The sequence below is a fragment of the Saccopteryx bilineata genome, chromosome 12, assembly GCF_036850765.1.
Source record: "Saccopteryx bilineata isolate mSacBil1 chromosome 12, mSacBil1_pri_phased_curated, whole genome shotgun sequence".
NCBI classification, from domain to species: Eukaryota; Metazoa; Chordata; class Mammalia; order Chiroptera; family Emballonuridae; genus Saccopteryx; species Saccopteryx bilineata.
Genome location: NC_089501.1, coordinates 25,446,959 through 25,472,801, shown reverse-complemented (window position 1 = coordinate 25,472,801; position 25,843 = coordinate 25,446,959). Strand labels below are relative to the sequence as shown.

The window sequence follows — 25,843 nt, the reverse complement described above, 5'->3', positions numbered from 1 at the left end:
GGGCCTAAGGGGCGGGGGAAGTGGGGGAATGCTCCACAGTCCATAGCAGTGTGGCTGCATCCATAGCAGCTCATTACATGTGTCCGGCGCTTGCTGACATCATCAGTGGGTGGGTGCAGCAAGCGCCGGAGGACAGAAGCCTAGGAGGCGGAGAGGCAATGAGAATACATAATGCATATCAGGTATTTACATTCCGAATCATAACTGTAGCAAAATTACAGTTATGAAGTAGCCACCAAAATTATTTTTTGGTTTGGTGTCACTGCAACATGAGGAGCTGTATTGCGGGGTCATGGAATTAGAAAGGTTGAGAACCACTGATCTATGGCATTTGAAATGCCACAACCACTGTATAATACACACCCAGTTTTTAGACCTTAAATTTTTCAAAAAAAGGTTTGTCTTATACAAGGGGGACTACGTAGTCCTTTACTACTATCTTTGTGAATGAAGAGCAACCAGTATTTAGGAGAAACCACCAGGGAGTTAGATGAAAAGAACAGAGAGAGGGAGAGGGATAAGAAGAGTAGGAGAGAAAGGGACAAATGTCTGAATGTGGGAAGATAATAACGAATGACAGGAAATGGAGAACCACACAGATGTGTGAGGAACAGGAGAACTGGATAAAAACAATGGTTAGAGAGAGAAAACTGTCTTGTGATGAAGAGGCAGAGCCTGACTGATGCCAATGAGGGGACAGCTATGATACCTTTATGAAGTCATTCAGTTTTTTCCCAAAAGAGTTACTGGAATAGAGGAATGGAAGGGAAGCAAAGAAGAAACAGCACAGGTTACTGAATGGGAAAAAGGCACTGCTCATTTCTGGGGTGCAGCAGAAATGCTTACTTGCCACTTTTCTGCTGCCCCTCCCCCTGAGAGGTGGAGTCTATATGCCTCCCTTGACTCTGGGTTGGCTTTGTGACTTACTCTGCCTCACAGTTGTCATAAGGTTATACTTCATGACTCTTGAGCCTCAGCTTCAACAGGTTTTGCAGTTTCTGCTTTCACATTCTTGGATCCCTGCTGCCTTGTAAACAATCCCAGATAGGCCTCCTTGAGCAAGAGAGGCAACTTGATCTTGAGAAAGGCAGGCCCAGCCATTCCAGCTGAGGCCCCGTAGTGTGAATGAGGCCATCTGGGACTCTCCAGTCATGACCAGAAAAGAATTATAAATGGAGCACAGCTCAAATTGCTCACTATGAAATCTTGAAAATACATACAGTTGTTGTTTTAGGATATTGAATTTTGGAGCAGCAGCATAGAGAAATGATACCCTTTACCAGATTTTGCATGTGTGATCTCGACTGTAAATTCAGAACAGAGACAAGTCACAATTTATAGGTTAAAAACAAGTATTAGTAACAAGTCTTAATTATATTAAAAGTTATGAAGAATATGAAGTTTCCTTTCCCCCTGAGTCCACGCTCATTATTGTTTTAAAAGTTCCATTCTACTTCTAGTGAAGATGTATTTTGGGGAGATATTCCTAAGAGATAAGCAAGTGAATGCTCTTTTTTTCAACTGCAAATCATGAAAGATACCTGATAATACAATATCTCACCATGCCTTTTAGGGCAGTGTGTTCTTCAGAAACCCTTTGCCAGTTTGTTTTCTGATTTATTATAATTTCCAAGAGGGAACTGACTTAGCTCATTGATAATGGTATGGCTAGAGGCTCCTTACTGATGGTTCCAGAAATTTCCAGGAAAAAGTTTTCTCAGTTTTTTATTTCATACAAGAAGAAATCGGGGACAGTAATGCAGAACTAGATCTGATTTACTGTAATATACTACAGTGGAAACTGGTGAATGAGAATGCCAAGAGGCATGATGAATACTCATTTTTCTCTCATTTATTTTACCCCCTGCCCATCTGTTTCAGTTTCTCATTTTCAGTTGTTGAAATGAAAATGTATTTAATTGCTCTTTCAAGGACTCATACATTCCATTTTATGTCTCTATGTCCAAAGGTCTATTATTACGCCATGTCTTACAGTCTCTGCATTTGCTTTTTGGGGAACAAAGTTCAAGCACATTCCTTTAAGTGAAGGGCAAGTTTTATATATGCTCCAAGTAATATACTAACATCTGTCCAAATGGACCAGAAAGACTTATGAATATGACCGCCATGGGAATTTTTTTCAAAGCTTCTGTATAAATCGAATTCATGCAGTTATAAGATAAACACATGGAGAAGTGTGCCCTTTATATTATGATTTGCTATTTTTTTTCTGACACAAATTATTTGACTTAAACCACAAGCTACTTTTATCTGTCCTAAAAAGTCTGAAATGTCTGGCAACAACACTGGAAATGGGATGCAAATTAAAACCACATTTAATTCAGTATAATAGGAAAGTTTGGAACAGTGTATGGAGACATGAAATATTCACAGTATGCAAACAATTATTTTTTGATAAGGGTGAGTAACTGTTCAGTGTAAATTATCACCTGTCTTATAATCAGGAACAACCACCCTTCCCAAAACCATTCTCCTACTCAGCAATAGAAAGAAGATTATAAAGTGAGATCCTTCCTAAATGTATGAGAGCAAAAGCAAATACTTCAAAAATACGATTATATTTTACATGACTAAATGTTTCAGAGGCTTTGTCTATAAAAATGTCAGGATAAAATTTGTATCTAATATTAACAAATGCAGTATTAAATTCAAATTGTTATACCTGGGCACATCTAAGGGGCAAATCATGAAGTTAATATTACAGATCTTTCTGTTAGCAATTAGTCAAAATACTGCTCTTCTACCAGAGTCCCCCATGCATAATAACTAGTGGCTTACTGTCACAAAAAAGTCACACGCTGCATCCAAACCAAAGAAGCTAAAGCTGAAATGAGTGCATTGAATACTTCTGAAAGGCCAAACCCATTAACCATTTTTAGCTAAAGATACAGAAATTGTCTGCTCTTATCAAACAAGGATAAAATAAGTAAATATACAATTCCAACGAAAGATAGAATTTGTGTTAATATGCATGTTTTAGTTTAACTGTTCTGCATCAAGGTCGTTGACAGTTCCTTAAGTGTGGATTTTAGATTTCTCGCTTTTCCCTTTCTTGTTCAAACAGAAACTTTTAGATTAGCATATTATATAATAAATAAATAGCTTCTACAATAAAACTTTGGTTTTAAGTTGCTTAAAAAGGCTTTTTGGTTGTTGTTTGCCTGTTATTTCTCTGAATAGAGAGAAAAGTATTTTATAAACTTTAGGTGAGGCTGATATATTTGTTCATGTGCCATGTTCTGATATATATATAATATAAATTTTTATATTTTAATTTAAAATTTTATATTTATATATAAATTTTATTTAATATATGTTAAACAAAATTCTGTACATACATACATACATATGTGTGTGTGTGTGTGTGTATGTAAAACAAATTCAATATGGTTCCAGTATGGTGTAGCTTTTCAGAAAAATAGAAACTGATAGTATTAGAAATAATAATGGGATAGTAGCTTTTATCTGTACAATGTTTGTGACATTGCAGGCAATATATTGTATCTTGCTGTCACTATCTAAGGTTCACAGCAATTTTATAAAGTACTAAATGTCACTTTAAAGATGAGAAAAATAGTCACAATCAAGGTATTTATGGCTCTATAAATACAAACTTAAAGAGATAAAAAAATTTAAAGCAGTCATAAAAGAGGTATTCAGTGACTTGAAGAGTCTAGAATTAGAGATAATTAGAGAAAAATCAAAATTCAGCCTAACTTCAATACAATATTTCATCAAGGCTCTGATGGGCTGCGCAAAACATTATATTTCTGAAAAAAAAATGATCAAACAGTAACTATGAGATAATCTCTAGAGTTTTTTTAAGCATCCATTATGCTTACTATGTATAGATGATTGTAGCATTTTATTTCAATTTTACAGATGATGAAATGAGGTTTAGAAAAGTTAAGTAAAGTCACACAAATATTAAGGAAAGCTCGTCTGTGGCTCGCGAGGACTCAAGTCTGCTAGAGCCTCCACACCAGCAGAGCAGGATTCCTTACATCAGAAGATGGTCTGTTTAGGAACACCACAGAAAAGGAGAGGAGTAGACTCTGACTTATAAGATTTATCCCAATTTTCAAGTCATGTAATTCTAGTATTCTGTGAGGTCAGTAAACTTCCTGGATCTAGTAGAGTGAAAATTGAAATCAAATACAATTTACTCTTAAAATAAAGACTGAGTGAAAATAAAGGAAATTGTGATCAGCCTCCTCTATATGACAATTCAACCACACAAGTCCACTAATAGACCAGCTTTCTCAATGTGATAGACAAACCACTGAAACCAAACACCAGCAATGAGGAAAATGATCTAGAATGAGAGTATTTGCTCTTCTACAACATTGTTAGTCTGGCCCTATGCTAAGAGGGTTGACAATAAGAAACTGAAAGCACCTTTTACTAACCAAACAGAGGCAGAGAAGGTGCAAGAAGGATGAACAGAAGTTGCTTTTATAACTTTCCTGATGTCTGGATTTGGACAATATGCCACAGCTTAGAGTTTTAGAAATGTAGGGTAGACATACTGGCCTGTGAATAGGGACTGGTACTTGGGGCTTTAGTGGAGGCAAGGAGAGGAGGGCATTTAAAGGGCTAGGACAGAGGGTAATCTCATCATGTCTTACAAGCAAAGCCACAGCTCATGAAATAGCATCTGGAGGTCAAATGATATTTTTTTCATCATCTTTTCTTATAGAAAATCCCATTTTTTAAAATAGTGATGAACCACATTCCACTATTTGTTCTTGTTCTTATATATAGGAAGCAGTAACTGCCATTATTAATCATCTTTGATTATAAAAGTACAACACTGTTCAAGTGATAATGATAATATATACATAAGGGTATCTGCCTTATTGTAATGAGGTCCTTGGTGGCAACTGATTATTAAAAATAACAATGTTGACTATGTCTCTGTAGAGTAAAAAGTTTGGATAGAACATCAGACCTCAGGTTTCACCAAGTAGCTAGCAGGTACATACCTTACAGAGTTAGGAGTATTACCACATTTAGCTAGATTTATCTTAGGTTGCAGGTAAAAAACACACTTTGTGGTTGCTGTTGCAATGCTGGCAAAAAAAAAAAACCACCAAAAAACTACATCTGTGATGTTATATTTGAGATAAATGGTGATTATAAATAATAAGGCTGATATAGTCCTAATAATTTATATGTAATGAATAAAATAGGAAACATCAATTTGATATTTATATAATGCTATTTTAGGCGCACTTTATGAAATAACATCTTGCTAACAGCTACTAATTTTAATTTCTGTTCTCTAAGACAGTAATGTATTTTACTATGCCACTCATAATCTATTTTAAACATCACATGAGTTGTTCGGTGTTAATTACTAGTCTAAGAAAATAGGACATGAACAAAGCCAAGTTTTCTGTTTCACAATATAAAACTTTAGTATTAAATAAGTAATATCTTTCTCGCTCATTTTCCCATTTCAGAGAAGTAGGTAGATGTTCTCAATTTATAAAATTATATGTAAATGAGGAATTAAAATGGAAAGAGGAGATGGGATTTGTATGAACCTAACTTGGAGAAGAAGTCCTAACTTGGAGAGTTCAATAAAATATCTATTCAGAAATCACCAACGTGCATAGGGAAGTGTACGCTGTAGAGCTGTTCCAACATCTCTCTTAGAAAAACCTACAAAGGCTTTGAAGGGAATCTGAGCACCCAGCTAGTGGATCTTCCCATCTGCACAGAAGATAGGACTGCACTGGACAACCTCTGATGAATAAGGCTCTACCAAATGTCATATATTTTCATATTGATATTGCATATATTTAAACTTTGTATAACAGGCCCTGCAGATCAAATGTGCCAGGTGAATGCACTCTTTGGTCCTTACTCTAATTTAGCTCATGGATATAGAAAGATATTAAAAAATAAACTGAGGATAAGTCAGAGTTATTTATGTCCTCACTTATGTCTTAGAGTTATCTCATTTCAAAACTAGAAGTTGTATCTGAGTCCTGAGAAAGGCCAACATATAATCAAGGCCTAATTGTTCACACTAGGAAAAATTTTACAAAATGAAGAAAAAATGAAAAATCTGAAGATACTCTATGCAACAATTCTTACAATTAGGCTAATGAAGGGTAAAAGATAAAACATTCTTAGAAATAAATGAAAATTACCGGTTTAAGAGCAGTATAAGAAAAATTTATACATCATATATATAAAATATTTATCATTAATATTTTACAAATATGAGGTAAATATTATAGTTATTTATAAAATGATTATAAATACTTTAGAAAAGGTATCTAGGTATTTTTTAAAAAATCAGTAAGAGGAATATTAAAATTTTCCAGACATAGCAACTGGACTGATGATTATATATAGCAGTTGGAAATACATTTTCCTGTGGGACAAAAATAATGCAAATGAACATTACCAGGCTGACATAACTTTGTAACTGGAGGATCGGCACTTTGGTATTTTCACATGGGACACTGGGAGATGTGAAATCCACAGATATGATGAGGAAAAAAATGAGTTGGGTTTTCTTATTATAAATTTATTTAAATATATATAAAATATTGTCAACAAGATAAGTGTTTAGAGCTATTGTTACTGATGAGCAGAATGACAACTCCCTTTCAAAGAAATGTTCAGAAGATAATCCCATTATTTTATCACTCACAGATATTTAATAAGTTTTGTAATTTTTTGTGCTTCACATTGGACATTACCTTTTTATTTTAGGTTTACTACTGGGTAATTAATAAAATTGATGATTTAAAATTAAAGGATTATTTAGGTTAGTATATGCTAGGAGTATCTATCAATTATGTAATTACATATATCCATGTTAATAATTTAACTTGGAAACAATATTAAAACTAGTTGAAGTATCATGGTAGTTCATTTAAGATGTCATTAAAATTTGCCATTATACTTGAGAAGAGTGAATATGTCGATAACACTAACTGAATACGATAATGTAAATGTAGATTACATTTCATCTCTCTCTCAAATTTGGCATTTATTAATATTTTAAATGTAATACCCTTTTCACTAAAGACATTTGAAATACATAGAAAAATAATTTAAAAATATATGTCCCCAAATATTTCCAGTCTTTTATTTGTGCCATATTTTAAAAGCCATCTTTAGTTTTTGAGGTAACTCTTATAGAACCGAAGCACAAACAAAAATTCTAATTAAGATGCTATTAAGCCTGACCAGTGGTGGTGCAGTGGATAAAAGCGTCCACCTGAAATGCTGAGGTCGCGGGTTTGAAACCCCAGGCTTCTGAGGTCAAAGAGCATATGAGAAGCAACTGAGTTGAGGCTTCCCATTCCTCCCCCACTTCTCTCTCTGTTTCTCTTTCTCTCCTCTCTCCTAATTAGACACAAATTAGATGTTAAAACCAGAAATATTAGCATGCATGTATACGTTAAAATAAGTAAATGTTGAAATCAAAGAACAAAAATATTTATATTTTTCTTTGTTACAAAGAATTAAGATAACTAATGTAAATTCCCTCAAGGAAAAGAATAACATGATTTAATAGTCCCTCTCTAAATTTACAAATGATCTATTTTAGATAGGCTTTGTATAAGAGCCAATAATTATACATATAACTACTGATATTTGATGTACTTTGAATATGGCATTACTGCATCCAGAAGCAAGTAAAGAGAGAGAGAGAGAGAAAGAGCAAGCCAACTTGCTCTTCATTTATTGTACATGTGAATAAAAATATTGAGTTCATCGTCAGTGCTTCCAGGTTCTGTAGTTCAAGAGAAAGTTATGAAGCAGTAAGTCTCTGGATTTCTGTAAAAGCTAGGAAAATTCAGTTGAAATTCAAGGCTAAAAAGTGTCCAACCAATTACAAATTCAAAAAGATTCTAAAAAATTTAATTAACCCAGATTTTTAATCTGTCACAGAGGCAATGCCAACTCTGATATGGACAAAATAAAAATAAAATATGCCTCCAGGAGCTTTGTTGTAGGTCTTCAATGAACTGACTAAAGCATGCTGAGGATTTTCTCAGCTGTCCTGGGCTCAGCGGGATAGAGACAAAAACAGCAGGCAAACAGCAGAAGGTGGATAGACAGTGTCAGAAACAATAAAGCGTTAGCTATTGGGGCGGGGGGGGGAAGTCACTCACTGAGAATGAGACAGAAAGACAGAAATGGACCCAAGGCCCAAAAAAACTAAAGCTAAGTTAGTATACGTACAAACACACTGCGTGCCCTCTCGTGCATGCCAATGCTCGCAGCCGTCACACTTCGGCCCTGTGGCTCCAGGTCGGCACGTGCAGAGCCCCGTGACAGCGTCACAGGGGACAGGCAGTGAGCCATAGGGATCACACTCACATTCTTGGCAGGAGCCTCCGGGGCTGCTCGGGCTGCCGGTATAGCCAGGAGCACACCTGGATTGAAACAGTGGCAAAGCAAAGAAAATGAATAATGTTATATCTCTAAATTGCTGTTACTTGTATGTGTTGTTTTAAATGAAACAAAACTGATACCAAGAGTCAATAGGTTGGCGGGTCAGGGAACTTTTCCTGTAAAGAGCCAGATAATAAATATTTTCAATTTTGCGGGTCAAAAGGCGAAATCAAAATCATGCAGTGAGAGAGAAATAAAATTTCAAACTTTTTTTGGTTGATAGAATTCAAAATATAATTAAAATAATCAGTACAAATTATCTTATAATAATAATCTGCTAAATAAAAACGAATCTACCAGTGCATAAATCGAATTGTTGAAATATCAAATTTACTTAACAAAGGTTCAAATTTAGTCCTTCCTATCATCACATTGATTGTAAATGTTTGCCTGCAACAACCATTCTTAGCTTGAGTGCCATACAGAATCAAGTAATGGACTAAATTTTGTGGACTGTTGTTTGATCATCACTACTCTAGATCATAAACTAATTTTGAAGTCTTTTTTAAATTAGAAATAAATACAATTATGTATCAATGCCTGAGCTTTCCTAGACTCATGCATTTTAGATATCAAAATGATTAAATCATTCAACCTGAGACAGGCTGAGCCTCTTTCAGATGGATGGGAAAGTCCTTCAGTTACTTCTCGAGTCTTTCCTGTAAGATTAAGGTTTCCCTGAAGGTACTCCCCAAACCAATGTGTTTGTGCCTAGGACTGTCAATGGCAAAACGATGGGTGGTGGGAAACTGTGCAAGGACATCCACCCTGCGCCTGCGCAAAGAAACCCAGCGCAGTATAGACGCCAGATGCCGGCAGCAGTGAGGGGAGCCATCCTCTGTCCCTGTGCATTCCCTTGATACATTAGGCTTCCTCCCTTTCCCTTTTTCCTCTCACCCAAACTTTAGTAAACCTTTCCTTTATTGAATTTGTTTAATCTCCTCTCTTGATTTCTGTTTTGAAGAGGGACAAGAACCCCTCTGCCAATGACAAACCTGTTAATTTTATTAATGAGTGACAGGAAGCAAAATAACAGTAAACTAGATTTTCTATTTAATTCTATTGTTCTTTCCTTTCTATAAGCCTTTCTTAAGATGAATTTTTCATTGTGTGCCCATGGAAGTGGGTTAATGTGATACAGATAAAATATATAACATCAACTTGAGAAACTACAGGGGAAATCCAATGAGATAAACCCCAAATGTGATCCATTCAATGACTGACTCTTTCACTCATCCATGTATTCATTCATCTAAGCCTACACCTTTGGTCATATTACTGGAAGTAGTAACTTTACAAGATGCTAGCAAGACCATACGTTCTGGTTTACTCAGAATGGTCCCAGATTAACTGTTGTCCCGGCTTAATTATTAAAAACACTTCCTTTCTCTTTCCTCAAGTATCCCAGATTGGAAAATGAATTATATACAGTCAACCTAAATATAATCCACAGTCAGAATTTTTGTTCAAAAGGCGAGTATTAGAGAAGCTGAGAGAGAGTAGGACATGGAAGCCAAAAGTTATTAACATGGGTCAAGTAATCCTGGACCATTTGTAATGACCTGGTATAGTGAAGGTTCGCATGGCTGACTGTGAAAGTCTATTTATCCTGGCCTGGTTAAATAATATCTTGGCCTGGAAAAGCCAAAGCAAGGAGAATTATCTGTATCATTAGGCTTTTATGCAGTTATGGTTTTAATTATTATTTTACTCCCAATATAATATTACAAATGCGCAATAAAAGCATCATTTAAATAAATCCATTTAAATTGTTTAATATCAGCAGGTAAAAGAATTCTATGCCATGCTGGTTCAGATTGATTAAATACTCAAAGAATCTATTGCACGAGTAACTTAAGATAAAGCGTGGGGAGGGTTTTCTACACTTCTACAGGGACACTCAAGACATTTAAGCAGTTTTAGACCCAAGCTGATGAGTTTAGGCAGGTCATAAGGTGATTTAAATGATTTAAGAAGCTCTCAGAAGTGGAACAAATTTATTTGGAAGGTTATAGTAAAAATTTAACCAAGACCTTTGGTTTAATTTAGCTGAATAAAAGCAATTTCTCAGGGAAATATAACCTGATCATTTATGTTAGAGATGATGAATGTAAAGCTATAACAGCATTTGAGAACGGCAAAAACAATTCAATTCATTCACATTTGATAGTGTATGACCCTGATCATCCATATCTATATGTTATATAAGCTGTCAACTCGTATTTATTTAACATTAATGAATATTAAAAAAATAAATTTTCTGTAATCACTCTGCCTTAAGACAATCATTGACATTTCCGTGTACCCTTCCAGTCTTTTCTATATCCATGCTTTCATGGATAGTGGTAACTTCAATTCATATATGTAGCAATGCTATCAAACATTTTTCTCATAAATTACTGCAGATAATTTCCTTGGTGTTCAGGGATGCTTTTAGTCATCATCCTGCTGAAGTTTACAAGGGCATGAAATGAATATAAGTCTAAGCATGAATACCAAAGCACACTGGTGGATATTAAAAAAATATATATCTATTCAAGCGCTATATATATCTTCAAAACCAATGGAAATACTTTTGGATTTTGTATTGCTTTGAGTTATTTAATTGCTGCTAATTTCTGTTGGCATGGAAATTGTGAATGAGCAGTTATATATATATTCAAGTATTAGATATTGTGTTTAGAGTTACCACATATAGAATTATTTGCAAATATATTTTACAGACTTATAGAAACTGCATTGGAATTTATAAAATTTAAGTTTAATCATTTAGTTACCTACTTCTTTCCATGATTAATACACCATTTCTGGTGATATCAAAAGAAGATTCTTAAATAAGTGATAAGAAAATGAATATGGGTTTATATTTGCAAAGAGAGTCATAACTTAAGAAGTACTCTTAGAAGAATCCAGCAAAGGAGTAGGTGAAGCAAGACATGGAAAAGAAATGATCCAAGTAATGGTGTGACTCTAGCTAATATTTCAGCCTAATTCCATGAAAAGCTCTAAAGCACAAGTAACATCTAAAAATTTGTTCATTTTTGGTGCAAAGAAGCTAGAGTTTTGTACTCTCATACTAGTCATTGATTGACTTTGCACCACTGAAGGAAGGGTGGGGTCATTCCCAGGCCTTTCTCTCCTGCGATGGGACAGGAGGCTTCTGTGTAGGTGCTTAGGCACGGTACCAACACTAGTCTATGTAACTGATCTTCACAATGTTAGTTTTAAGTAGGTAGAACATCACCTATTCTGATACTATAGGTGAGAAATATGGGACTCAGCCAAGGCAATGGAGCTGGTTACATTCACAGGTCTTCATAAAATTTTAAACTATTATCAATTATGCAAAAATTATCTTATGTGTATAATGTTAATAGTTAATTTTAGTTACTCTGTTACTTTAGAGGTACTATATAAGACATAATAAAAATGTTGATCATATGTTTGAATATCCAGGATACTAGTCTTATAGAAAATATGGACCCATAAGATATTAATTACAAACTTACTAGGCAGTCAGTCTGAAATTGTGCTACTTCATTTACCATGTGTATTAAAGTTAGAATTCAATTTAGTAACTACATCATCCATTATCAGATTTTGTAAAACACATGGTGAGAGGAAGCATTTAAATACTGTTTGCCTGTTGAAAAGGAGAACTGAATAACAAATACTCTATTGTTTGGGTTGTTCTAATTAAGAATGCTTGATACCATTTATGTTCTGAATTATGTATACACTTGCTGGTGTAGTGCCATAGTGCTCAGAACAGTGACGTGCATGTAATAATGCTAGCCGGTATTTTCCACTGAACTAAAAATGAGAATTATGTGTAGTCAGCTTTCTGTTGTTAACTACTTAAAAGCTTTTGGAAATTGATTAAATCTATTTGTTTTTATAAAGCTCCTCTCCATCTCTTCTTCTCTTCATAAATATATATCTATATGCATATATATGTTAGTATGTGTATATATGTATATACTAAGACAATTAGAAAATTGTAAAGTAATCTGTATCTTTGGAGAAACTCTAAATCTAGAACATGTTTTAAAAGTAGTATATAAATAACTAATTAATATAAAATAATAAAGTTATAAAAATAGCCAATACTTTTCATTGTGATCCTTTATTATGCTTTCTCTAAGTATCATTATTTTCTGTGTATCATGACTGGTCATACCGTTCACAGTACTGGCCTTCATATCCCCGTGGGCAGGCTGTGCAGCGGTAGTCATCAAGGCCTTCCATGACACATGAAGGGCTGAAACTAAGTCAGAAAAAGAAAACACTGTAAACAATATTTTCTTCTATTTATTTTATAAATATAAGTAATTCTCCATTATCTAGATAATTAGAACTTATAAATGCCTATTTATAAGTTCCTTTTTGAGAATAAAATATCAGAACTAAATATGACCAATAACAGTCAACAAATAAATATGCTTGGCTTTTAATGAGTCAATAATGCATCATATTGTCTATATTAAAATTTTAATAATTATATGATAACCATGAAAATATGAAATATCCAGCAAAAGTTCATTTTTTTATGAATCAATAGAAAAACATGACTAGAATTTACACATAGTTGCCTGATAGTACAATAAGTATTACTGACTATCTTTCAGGTAAAAAAGGGGGTAAGGGAACATTAAAGCTATATATATTCTTTTTCTGAAAACCCAACTCACTCAAATTGCCACTGGCACTTCAACATATGAAGTGTGAATAAATATTTCACTTAAAAGAGTGCCTTTTCTAATTTACGTATTACTTTCAAACTGCATTTTACTTGAAACACAAAGTAATGTAATTTAGTGTGAGCACAGAAGGAAAGCTTTCTACATGCAATCGGTAAGATTTCCTGAGACTTTTATGATCTTTGCTAATAGGTAGGTCTTATATAACTTGTCCTGTTTTCTTACAACACTGGTAGACCACAGACCATCAAGTCTGTGTCAGAACTGCTGACCATCTTACTTTACAAAAGAGAGACTTGACAAGACTTAAAAATGAAGCTGTATGACCATGTAGTTTGGGGATTGTTACAAACTTCTCTCAAACATAAATAGTGTTGCATTCCCACTGGGTAAAATTGCCTGGTATACTAGAATCTTTGAAATAAAAGGAAAAAAAAACCCCACATATGTTTGCTGCAAAACAGTAATGCTGTAACACCATTTTTCTTTTTGTTGGTCTGCTAACCCAGTTGATGCTGAAAAAGCAATAAAATGTACAGATGAGGGTCACAACTTCTATTGGTCAGGTGCTACTAGGACTTTATTTTACATCTCTTTAATGCATTAAATCAAAAGTGTATGAATGAGTAATAAACTCTAACCAAGCAAACTATGCACACAAATTCATCGACTATTCACAAACTCATAATCCGAAAAGTTTATTTTTTGCCTTTGTAAAAATAGACCTACAAACATAACTGACACAGTCTGCAAGCGTTTAGCTCTAATTTAAAGCTTGATGCTAAGTGCATCTGTACACGTGCACACACACACTCATATACATATATAGATGCTTAAATATACATTTTTAGCTATTTCAAGGGAAACTCTAGAGAGCCAACATAATTAAATAATACTCCTTTTCAGTAACATATTTGTCTCAGTTATATATAGGAATGTTATAATTCTCCTTGAACAGTGGATATAAACTTTCTTGAATTATGATAGTGTGGTGTATTAAAACTTTTTCTTGTACCACTTATAAGAATTTATGAAGGAGGAAGTAGGAATCACATCTTTCTTAAAATTAGAGGTTTTTTTTTCCTGCTCACAATACCCTTAAATACACTTAATTTTCCCATTGCCTACAGGGCCTCTGAGAAATCCTGCTGCTTTCTCTGGGTGGTCATCTTTTACAGCTAATTCCAAACTTGCTGATTCCAAACTTGCCTCAATGGAATTTCAACAATTTGGAGTCCGCTGCTCTGTGTTGCCCTGTGGATACCACAGAGACAGACCGGCTTCCCAGTTCACTGGTTTGTTCCTTTTCAGCCTCCTTGCTGAACCTTGGTCATATCCTTGACCTCTATGTGCTTCACAGTTCAATCTTCAGATTTTTCCTATCCTGATCTTGTCTATCCTTGCCTCTCTCCCCTAAGTAATTTGATTCAGTCATCAAGTCTTTAAATATTACATCCGTCTTAACATGTCTAAAACTGACCTCCCCCACTTTCCAGAAAATATACTGACCTTTCTGTAATTTCCTCCATCTCAGTCAATGGCCACTCTGTAATTCTATTTGCTCTGATATAGACCACAGAGTCACCTTTGTCTCCTTTCTTTCACATTCCACAAGAATTCTACCTGCAGATGCTGCTGGTGTTACCGTCACTTCATAATTGCATTATTATTTTTTTCCAAAAATTTTATTTATTCATTTTAGGGGAAAGAGAGAGAGAGAGAGAGAGAGAGAGAGAAGGAGGAGAAGAGCAGGAAATATCAACTTCCATATGTGCCTTGAATAAGTAAGCCCAGGGTTTTGAACTGGCAACTGCAGCATTCTAGGTTGACACTTTATCCACTGCACCACCACAGGTCAGGCCTATGGTTGCATTATTGTGTTTCAAGTCTCCCTTTGCCACTGGAGGCTTTTTAGCTCTCAGGACATTTAGTTACCCTCTGCAGCCTCCCTGACTCCCTTTCCTGCCACCCATCCACTCATGTCCTTGACTTCGACCACCCTGGACCTTTGCTATCTGGCAAGCATGGGCCGATTTCTAAACCAGTGAACTTAATTACTTTTCTCAGGTTGGATTGCCCTTCCTCCAGATAGTCACATGGCTCCCTCCATTGTTTCTCTTGAGTCTCTGCACAAGCCTCATCTGTTTATGAAGATATTCATTTATCACTCTATCTAAAAAGGGTACCCTAGTCACTCTAAATTCACTAAAGCAGTTTAATTTTTTCTGGTAAAACTTTTACTTTGTGATTTTACATTATACATCTATTTGTGTTTTTTCAGGTTTATTGAGGGATAATTGACAAATAATATTATAATATATTTAAAAATGTACATGTGATGATTTGGTGAATATATATATATACATTATTATACAATACATTTTTAAATAAAATATGTATTTCCGATGGCTTTAGGCAACCCCTGTGTTTTGGTCGTTCGACCCCCGCCGGGGTCGCGACCCACAGGTTGAGAACCGCTGCTCTAGTTAATTAACAGATCTATCATCTCACATATTTACCATTTTTGTTTTGTTTTACTTGTGTTATAAGTGTGTGTGTGTTTTGTGAGAACACAGTTCTTCTCTCAATTATAGAAGGAAGTTTCAATTATAGAAGGTCCTCAGGTTATGACTGTTTTGACATACAATGTCTTGAGTTTATAACACTCGTTCCCATAAAAACTTAAAGAAAATGAGACGTGAGTGTTTAGGCTTATGCTGTTAGCATCGTACTTATGGACTCCGTGGGTGAACTAGTTTGGTTGCATGCGGCGGAAGAATACGCAGCAATGTGGTCTATGACTGAGGTAGTTGGTGTCCCCCAGCATGCTTACCTACATCATTTGGGACTGTTAAAAGTGCAAGTGTTCCATTTGTGTGAGGCTAGGGTGTGTTTCAACTGACACCCAAACTCTGGTTATGTCACTGTTGTAGTAACGAAATTGGGTCATAATCTGAGGACCCACTGTATACAGTAAAGTATTATTCAGTAAGGTCACCATGTTATACATTAAATCCTCAGATCTTATTTATTTTACAACTGAAAGTCTGTATCCTTTTAACAGTCTCCCCTAATTTCCCCACTCCACAGCCCCTGGCAACAAATGTTCTCTTCTGTTTCCCTGAGTCAACTGTTTTTAGATTCCACGTACTAGTGAAAACAGGCAGTATTTGTCTTTGTTTGACAAAAACTGCTGAGCACTTTGGAGATGATCGTGAAACTAACTTGGCACCATGATAAAAGGCAGGCAAGGGCACTGAGCTTGGAAAGGCTCTCAGCTTGCAGTGGCGTTCTAATACTCTGCTAAAATATCTGACCTGACCTGGGTAGGCAGTGGAAAACCCCGAGGATACGTGAGCAATACTACACTATCACAACGGCTAAAAATATAAGAGATGATGATATATTGCCATTTACAGCAACGTAGATGGATCTTGAGGACATCATACAAAGTGAAGTAAGTAAATCAAGAAAGCTAAGAACTATATGATTTCACACATAGGTGGGATATAAAACTGAGACTCATGGACACAGAGAAAAGTGAAGTGGTTACGGGGGGGGGGCGGAGTAGAGTGGGACAAATATATGGTGACAGAAAATAATTTGACTTTTGGTGATGGGCACATAACACAACCAACAGTTCAAATGCTATAGAGATATTCACCTGAAACCTACATACTCTTATTGATCAATGTCACCTCATTAAATTTAATTTCTAAATAAAAAAAATTAAAATAAAAAAAAGAAGCTAGTGAGTCGTTTGGGAGGCGATCGCTAGTTTGGGAGGCAAGCCTGGGATGGGCATTCTCCCGCGTGCTCTGGAACATGAAATCCGGAATAAATCGAGTCTAGGGCCGATGATCAAGGCCTCGACAATAAGAACCTGAAGCATTTACCCTTCTCATCTTCCTCTGCTTTCCTCATTTAAAGATAGAGAATTTCAAAATAAAGCCCCAGAGGTAAGAAGGAGCCACAACCCCATAACTCTGCTAATTAGAGGAAATTTGATCAGCTTTACGGCTCCTCTGTGGTAAAATTTTTCTGCCACCGCAGTCACTACCTTCCCTTCTTACCCAACCTGTTTCCAGAGACCAGGGGGCTATTTTTAACACCTGCCTGGGAAAACATCACTCAGAAAGCAAATCTGAATTTGCTTGAGAAACTATCCCAGCTCGGCAGTCCTGAGCCAAATCCAAATCACTCCTGTGTGTCTGAATTTTGGGATTATCCCTGCCTCTGCTGGCCTTCTCATCAGTCTGGATGATCATTCCCTGTTGCCTGGAGGTGTCAAGGGTGAGTCCCTTGTGTGGATCAAATTACTTCAACCATCGAGAATTTGCCGGATGGCAGTGGAGGTGTTACATTGCAGCGGTTGAGGTCTTGGGCTCTGGGTTCAAATATAAGACTGAGTCCTAACACCATGGAGCCCTCGACCTGAGCATAAGGTCTGTCTCTTAGAGACTAAGCTTAATGGGCAATAGCAGGATAGACTTCATAGGGCAGGTGGAGGGGACTCAGTGAGGATCTAGTTACACCGTCCTGGGCACACAGCAAGGCTGCAGTAAATGGCAGCTGCTGCTCTTAGGAAGGTGCTCCAGTTTCCACTTTTAGGAACATGGTCAAGATCTGCAGCCCCAATGTCTGACGGCTGGGTGTATCATGACAGAGCTTTTCCTGGGCTGACAACACCCTGCAACAGGAAATAAGGATGGGAGCTTTCAGCTGTCTGTTTCCCAAAAGGTGAACTGTCATTTGTGAGTTGTAGTGATGGACCAGCAGGATGTAGCAGCATTTACCTGTTCCCAGCATCAGTGGCATGAGGTCATCATAGTGAGTGACAATGTGAGCATGTCCCACCCTTCGCAGAGTTCCCCTAAAGAGACCCTCTTTGTCTATTTCAGCAAGTTCACTCATTTGGAAAGAGGGCTTCCTTCTCCTTTCTACTAAATTGGCAAGTCTTTATTGTGGTAATAATACCTGCTATAACCAGTCAATCTGTCTTTAAATAGTAAATTATTGTTATGTACTCGGCTGAAAAGGCCCATGCTGCTGTAATTTGCAAATGCCAGATGAAGCAGAACAATAAAGCTGAAAGTAATAATAATTTTAAAAAATGTATTTGTTTTGGTTAGAGGCGTTGAAGAGGTGAACCAATGCATGGAAATGAGTAATCACTCACCATGCCTCACCGCTGACTGCTCTGTTGACCGCACAGGCTGAAGTCAGTAAGGGTAATAACTTAGCTTCCTCCATCTTTATATTTTAGATGAAACCTATTTTTATATGCAGTAGGAAATGCCTCTCTTCTTTGTCCTGGATGCTTTCTTTGCTTTGCATTTTAATCCTTGTTTTCTCATCATATGTCTCTTTGTTTTGTTTCTTTTTAATTGAATTTTTTTGTGGTGACAAGGTTAACAAAATTATAACAAAATTTCAGGTGCCCAATTCTACAACACATCTCTGGACACCATATTGTCGTTCACCCCCACACCAAGTCTTCATCCAGCACCATTTATCCCCCCTGTACCTACCTGCCTCTACCTCCCTTCCTTTTTGCTTTGTTAAGTAGCCCAATATGGTCCAACCTTAAGTGGTGATATTAGTGGCTTATGATATCAATTTAGTTTTGAATAAAATTTCTTATAATAATTCAGGAAAATAAAGTTACATAAAAGTTATGGTATGGGATAGACAGATAGGTAGACAGCTATATATACATGGAAGTTTTTGTGTACTATGATATAAAAATGCATTTCTCATTGTGGCTGTGATCAATAAAGCTTGAAAGCCACGGATCTAGCCACTTTGATTTGGTATTTTGATTCGTACAAGGTCCTTTGCATAAAAAAGTATACTTCAATTATACAAACCATATATAAGAATAAGGAAACACATCCTTTTGTTTGATTCTGCTGAGAAACCAAGGTAGTACTCTTTTTTTTTTTTTTTACTTCTTAAAATTTCTTAAAGCTACAAACTGGCACCCTTGCAACCTAATGTTTGCTTTCATTATTGACTGTCAGAATTCAACAGTGCCCCTCATAGTTGAGCACCCCCATATGTCCTGAGTCCCCTCCCGGGACAGGAGACTCTGAGGCTCCCTGACTGTTGCTCTGCCCTCTTAGGGGGTGCTCCAGTGGCAGTGTGGCCTTCATTCCCGTGTCTCCCTGACAGCTCCTGTCCTGGCTCTTTCTCCTCTGACTCCCCTCACGAAAGGAGCCTTATGTTTCCTTCTCTCCATGTGCTCCACTTGGGTAACAGTACCCTGGGACATCTTACCTGACTTTCATTCATTTATTAACATATGTCTTCCTTCAGGTGCCCTTCACATTTTCAGATTTCCATTTCCTGCAACTATTTGCATATTTCTATGCAGACAGAACCTTCATATCAATTTTAACCTATTTGAAACATAAATTGTCTTTCTTCTGCTGTTGCTCTCTGTTGGTTTTCCTATTTCAGTTAATGGCATGACCATTATGGGACATTCAACCTGGCTAAAATCCTCTGGCTTCAAGTCTAGCCTGCCTAACTCTCAGCTCTCACATCTTATTAGTTATCAATCCTGTAAAATTGCATTCAACAATTTTCTCACATTTATCCACCTGTTCGTGTTTTTGTTACTATTATCTACCTTTAGGTTCTAATTATCTTCTGCCTAAGCTAATGCAATAGCTTTTTAATTGGTCTCTTCACTTCTCTTCTTTGCCTGTTTGAATTCATTATATTCAACTTTATCATAGTAGTCTTCCAAAAGTGTGGCTCTCATCACATCACTTTTCTTTTAATAATAACAACTTGTAGTGTTTCTTTATTACATAGAAAATTAAACAGCAATTTCTCAGACTGATATTCAAGGATGTCTACATTATGGTCTCCATGTTCCCATTCATTCTCATCTGTAGTAATGAAACTATTTGAAATCCACGCTCCAAATTCTCTTACTAGGTCTTAAACACGCCTTATGTTTCCTTGTCTCCCAGCTTTTGCTCATATAATTTTCTACTATCTTCACCAGTAAAAATCCTTTAATCCATTGTTTAAGATCAATTATAAATACTACTACTTCTTTTAATGTGCTTTTGAAGTTCCCAAAATTAAGTGTGATCCTCTGTGCCTTTGAATTCTCTTTACATTTAAACTGACTTCTCTTAAGACACATGTTTTGTGAGCCTCTCTAAGAAATGTTATGCTTCTCTTTTATATCTCTTGTATAGCTTTTGTTATAGTTCATCTAATAGTAAATTATTAATTAATTATTGAATTTTTCTAATCAAATAGTTTATATTTTAATAAACAATATAATAAATAACATAATCTTATTTTAATTTGATCTTCAGAGAGAGATCAAACAAAGAAAATAAAAATAATTTTATTTTTAATAAACTACCACTTGGTGCTTAGATGGAATAAAAGATCATATATATTACCCTCATCAATATGCAACTTACCTAAATATTTACATTTGACTCCCTATAAAAGACCAGTGCTTCCGCTCAACAAAAACCAGGAGCTTGCAAAGGGAGGGGAGACCATTTATAGGAAACATTTTCAAAATGTATACAAAGCCAAATAGGAAATAATAAAATAACAAGAAACCGAAGTCAGCACAGGCAAAATGATCTTTTTATCTGAGTTGCTTTGTGGTTCTTATACACTCAAGAGGTCCAGAATTTTATTTTTTATTTTATTTTTTAAAGACGTCCAGGATTTTCATTCTGAACAAACTGTCCTACCTTTTCAACAGCAGATTCTTAGAGAAAACCTGCCCTACCATGTAGAGAATAAAGTCTATAAATCACTTAGCAGAAGGTGTAGACAGCCTTAGCAAAAACGTAAATGAAAACACTCACAGGTTTTCATCAATATATAAAACAATGCAGAGCGTTCAGACTGCACTGAAATAAAAATATTCCAGATTTTGCTTTCATGTATGGCTGTGTTTCCATGGTATCCAGCCCGGATCATTTTAACAGAAAGGGAGCTGTTTTTCTGGAAGAGGCTGACTTATTTTGGAGCATAATAATAAGTCACCTTGCTACAACTGCACCATTTTCAGTGATTTTTCTAGCTAATTCTTTACCAATCGTGAATTAAACACACCAAATGAATAGAAACAGCCAAAAAAGTGATATAATGTTCACCCAAACAATCCTTAATAACTGAGTTCATAGCAAAACTATATGCAAACACTAGACCTGTATAAAAATATGTAAAATTACACACATATGTACATATATCATTTATTTCACAAACATGTGCTAACATTTATATTTACATTTTAATTAATAAGTATTATTTACTTGGGACAAGGTTTTCAAGGAAAATAAACCATAAGATATTATGTGCTCACTTTTGTCATGTTTTTATACTGTTAAAAAAATCTCTATCTTAAATTGAGATTTTTGTCTACACGAAAAATATAGCCAAATCTGAAAGCCCATGTGCTGCACAGATGGTGTTACTGATTGGGAAACAGGGTAATACTGCTCAATCTTACTTGTTGCTGGGAGAAATCAGAGGGCAGGCGCATTGCTGACAGTCATTTGGCAATCCCTTGACAATCCCATAGTACCCGAGAGCACATCGTTCACAGAAGTCACCAGCAGTATGATGCTGACAATTCTGTAAAAGAAAAGAGAAAAATTGTTATTAATTTAATGACTTATAATGGAATTTATCATACTGCTCTACACTTCTGAGTGTGTGTACTTTTATGAACACACACACATACACACACACACCACTGACGGGAAACTCAGTTTTTAATATACATAAAATTTTTTTAAGCTCTTTCATTTGAGAAACTATTATGGGGTAGTCGTCGCTATACTGAAAACAACAGTTTCTATTATTTTTTTCCTATGTGAATCTCTGTATAAATGTTTTCTCTAATTCTAATGTCAGATATAAACTTCCCAAATTTATAAAATTTATTATATCACCTAGCCATTGCTGTTTCTTCAAAGTGCTAGAGAAGTGATAAAAGTCCTGGAACCTGGTGCATGCCCATCAGTGGGCTTTCTGAAACTAAACCAATCATAAACTTCTTAAGAAGCAATAATAGAATTAAAAAGGTCAGTTAATTACCATCTTAAGAATGTTATTCAGCCCTGGCCGGTTGGCTCAGTGGTAGAGCATTGGCCTGGAGTATGGAAGTCCTGGGTTCGCTTCTGAGTCAGGGCACACAGGAGAAGTGACCATCTACTTTTCCACCCTTGCTCCCCCACTCTCCTCCCCTCCCATAGCCATAGCTCCAATGGTTCAAGCAATTTGGCCCCGGGCACTGAGGATGGCTCCATGGCCTCCCTTTAGGCATTGAAATAGCTCGGTTGCTGAGCAACAGAGCAGCAGTCCCAGATAGTCAGAGCATCACCCTGTAGGCCCAGTGTAGAGGGCTTGCTGGGTAGATCCTGGTCGGGGCACATAAGGGAGTTTGTCTCTCTGCCTCGTTGCCTCCTCCTCTCACTTAATTAAAAAAATAATATTCATCTAATTCTGCCAAATGTTAATGGCTCTTTATGATAGAGAGGACCCAATCTGAAAATAGGAATCTCAGGTCAATATTTTCTTTTTCATGCTTGCATAATAAGAGATACGGGTAATATGCTTTAAGACATAAGGAAATTTGAATAGTTTCAGAATAGTGTGTAAATAGTTTTGAAATTAAAATTCTCATAAAGTAAAATTATATGTAACACATAGGATTCACATTTGCAATAATAACTGAGGAAGAGCTACAAGCTAGACACCGAGACAGGTACTGAGAGGAATCAAGTAAGTAAAAACGTAAAATAACTTCTACCAATAGGCACCATACAAAATGATTGCAATATTATTGACTATATTCTGTTTTTAAAATATTTTTCCATTTACTCATTTTAGAGAAGAGAGAGAGTGAGATAGAGAGAGAGAAAGGGGGGAGGAGCAGGAAGCATCAACTCCCATATATGCCTTGACCAGACAAGTTCAGGGTTTTGAACCAACAACTTCAGCATTTCAGGTTGATGCTTTATCCACTGCGCCCCCACAGGTCAGGCTGACTATATTCCCTTATGCTGTACTTTACATCCCTGTGACTATTTTGTAACTACCATCAGTCTGTTCTGTTTCTATTTTGTTTGTTTCTTTTGTTCTTTAGATATAATATAAAGAGTTTAGTATTGACTATTGTTTAGTGGAAATGTGACATTTGACTTTGGAAGTTGAGAAACAGGAAAAAACAGAAGAAATCTGGAGTTGGATTTCTGCTTGATTTTGTAGGACAGGATTTGGATGGTCAGAACGGTGACATACAATAATACCAAAAGAAAAGTTGGAAAGCAAAAAAGTCAGTTACAAAATAGATGTACAGGTTAGTGTACTGGTTTCCTGATCAACTCAGCTGGAGCAACAGAGACACCTGCAGGCTCTATATTGACCTTGGACCACATCCCTTGTGCTGAGTTCTTGGCTTCATTCAATCAGTGAAGAAGCACATATATATTTTTCATGTGTTTTCTAATGGCCAGACAATGTTTGGTGTGGTACGTGTGGTCATTCATAATAAACAGTAACTGAAATAACTGTTTCTGCAGACATTGCCATGGAATTAAAATTATTTTTTTAGAATTATTGACCCCTTTTTTAGAGTTTATTCTATTCCCTGGTGGGGACACCCTGGTATTTCCTCAATGAATGCAAGACCATTGGGGCTTTCTTTTGCATTTTTAGTGATATATTTGCAAATATATTGCGTTACTTACAGATATATTTTTACATCTTAATGCAAAATTAAGTTTTTCAATGTGGTAAGATAAAAATCATAAATATCCTAAATCTCTACCTCATCCTCAGCTAATGACAGCCTCAATTCTTAGAGAAGAAAAAGCTCTCATTTGGGTGCTCTTTCAGAGCCAAATGACTCACCAATTTGCCTGCATTATTTTCCATCCCTTTAATTTTTATCTCTGTTCACAAGAAGTGGTGTTTGTCTTTTGTCTAAGGTTACTCTCTTCCTAAACTCTAATGTCCTTGCCCTCCCGCCCCCTATTGTCTTCAGCATCTGCACTTTCTCCTTCTTTGTTGGCTTATTCCCACTGACATGTGAGGGTGGTCAAGCTTTTCCCATCTTAAAAAAAAATCTGTGAGGTCTCAAGTCCTTTGACAACTTTCATGCTGTCTTGGGAATCTTTCTAAAAGCATCGTTTACATTCTGGAGTCCCTGCTTCCTCATCGCCCATTCATCCTTTTAAATAAGCTTGTGGTTTTTACCATGAAAACATGATTTCAGGCTCATGAATAAAATCTTCATTATTAAATTAAAATTTACTGATAATAATCAGTCTGCACGATATATATGAACTTTCTGTAGCAGCTGATATTTCTGTTCATTCATTCTTTAAAATTTCTCTCCTATAGTTTCTTAACATTATACATTATTGATTATTTTCCTACTCCTGTGGTTTCTCTTCATGGACTCTTCCTTCTCTTTCTGTTTAGTAAGACTGGTGCCCTTGATTCTAACTTTGGTTCTCATCTCTTTATTTCCTATACATTCTACCTTGGGGAGTTCATCCATTACTGTAACTTCAGCTATCATCTATGTACCCCAAACTGTAAATTTTATGTATTCAGCCTAGATATCTCTAATGATTTCCAGAATTATATTTCCCATTTCTTCCTGGATAGTTCATATTGCATAATATAAAAGCAGCTTGAATTTGAAATGACAAATATTATGTGCATCTTTTCAAAATCTGCAGATACTTCTGTATTTTCAATTTTATTTGGGGTCACTCTCAACCTCTTAATTACCTAGACCAGGAATTGAGAGATATCATCTGCGATATCTATTTGACCACCCTATTCTATGATTCTATTACCTATTTCTTTATTTCCTTGTTGCTATTATTTTTTAATTAATTTTAATGGGGTGACATTGATAAATCAGGGTACATATGTTCAGAGAAAACATCTCTAGGTTATTTTGACATTTGATTATGCTGCATTTCCATCACCCAAAGTCCAATTGTCTTTCGTCACCTTCTAACTGGTTTCCTTCCCAGCTGCGCAAGACCGAGCTCACACCTGAGCCTCAGTGGTGGCCTGCAGGCCTGCCCGTTTCTGCCCTTGCCAACAGACCACGCTTCCGCATCCCGCGCCCTCCCTTGGGTGAGCCCTCAGCCATGTGAGTGAGGGCGCTGGAGCTCAGACCCTAAGACTCACTACTGTAGTCACGTAAGCTCCCTCCTTCTAAGTAACTCTGCTCTGAGTGCCGCGGGGGAGCTTGTTTGGCTGGTGTCCTGCTTCCCTTTGCTGGTAATGCTGTTTCCAGGGGAAATATTCGCTTCAGATTTGGGGAGTGACTTGTCCCAGAGGTTAGGGTGGCTATCCCTCAAAGTGTTTCTCCCTGTGCCTCCTAGATTACACTCTCTTCCCACTGCTTCGGTCCTCTCCTCTCTCCCCATTCCCCAGAGCCCTGGTGAGTGGTTGTGAGAGAGGTGTTCTGCGTGGTCCCTTTAAAAAGAATCCTGGGTCTGAGAAATCAGTCTCTTTCTCACAAACAGTATCCTGACTTGTTTCCAGCTATCAATAAATACTGTCCATACGCCTCTTCTGGGCTCTGGGGCTGCAGGCTGGGGTTTTGTTCCTGGGACTCAGGACCCTCTCCTCTCTGCTAAACTCACTTCCCACCATGCGAGTCTCTCCCAGCT

The 25,843-nt window shown here is 36.3% G+C and overlaps 1 protein-coding gene across 3 annotated transcripts in view; it reads right to left on the bottom strand.

The window, feature by feature from the left end:
- Positions 1-25,843, bottom strand: part of LAMA2 (laminin subunit alpha 2) — a 660,268-nt gene that overhangs the window by 160,788 nt on the left and 473,637 nt on the right. For all 3 annotated transcript variants that reach the window (XM_066248490.1, XM_066248491.1, XM_066248492.1), the window contains 3 exons: positions 21,649-21,773; positions 12,629-12,715; positions 8,236-8,429 (listed from right to left, as the gene is read on the bottom strand). In XM_066248490.1, coding sequence (XP_066104587.1) covers positions 8,236-8,429; positions 12,629-12,715; positions 21,649-21,773 — 406 coding nt within the window. The remainder of the gene's footprint in view (positions 1-8,235; positions 8,430-12,628; positions 12,716-21,648; positions 21,774-25,843) is intronic.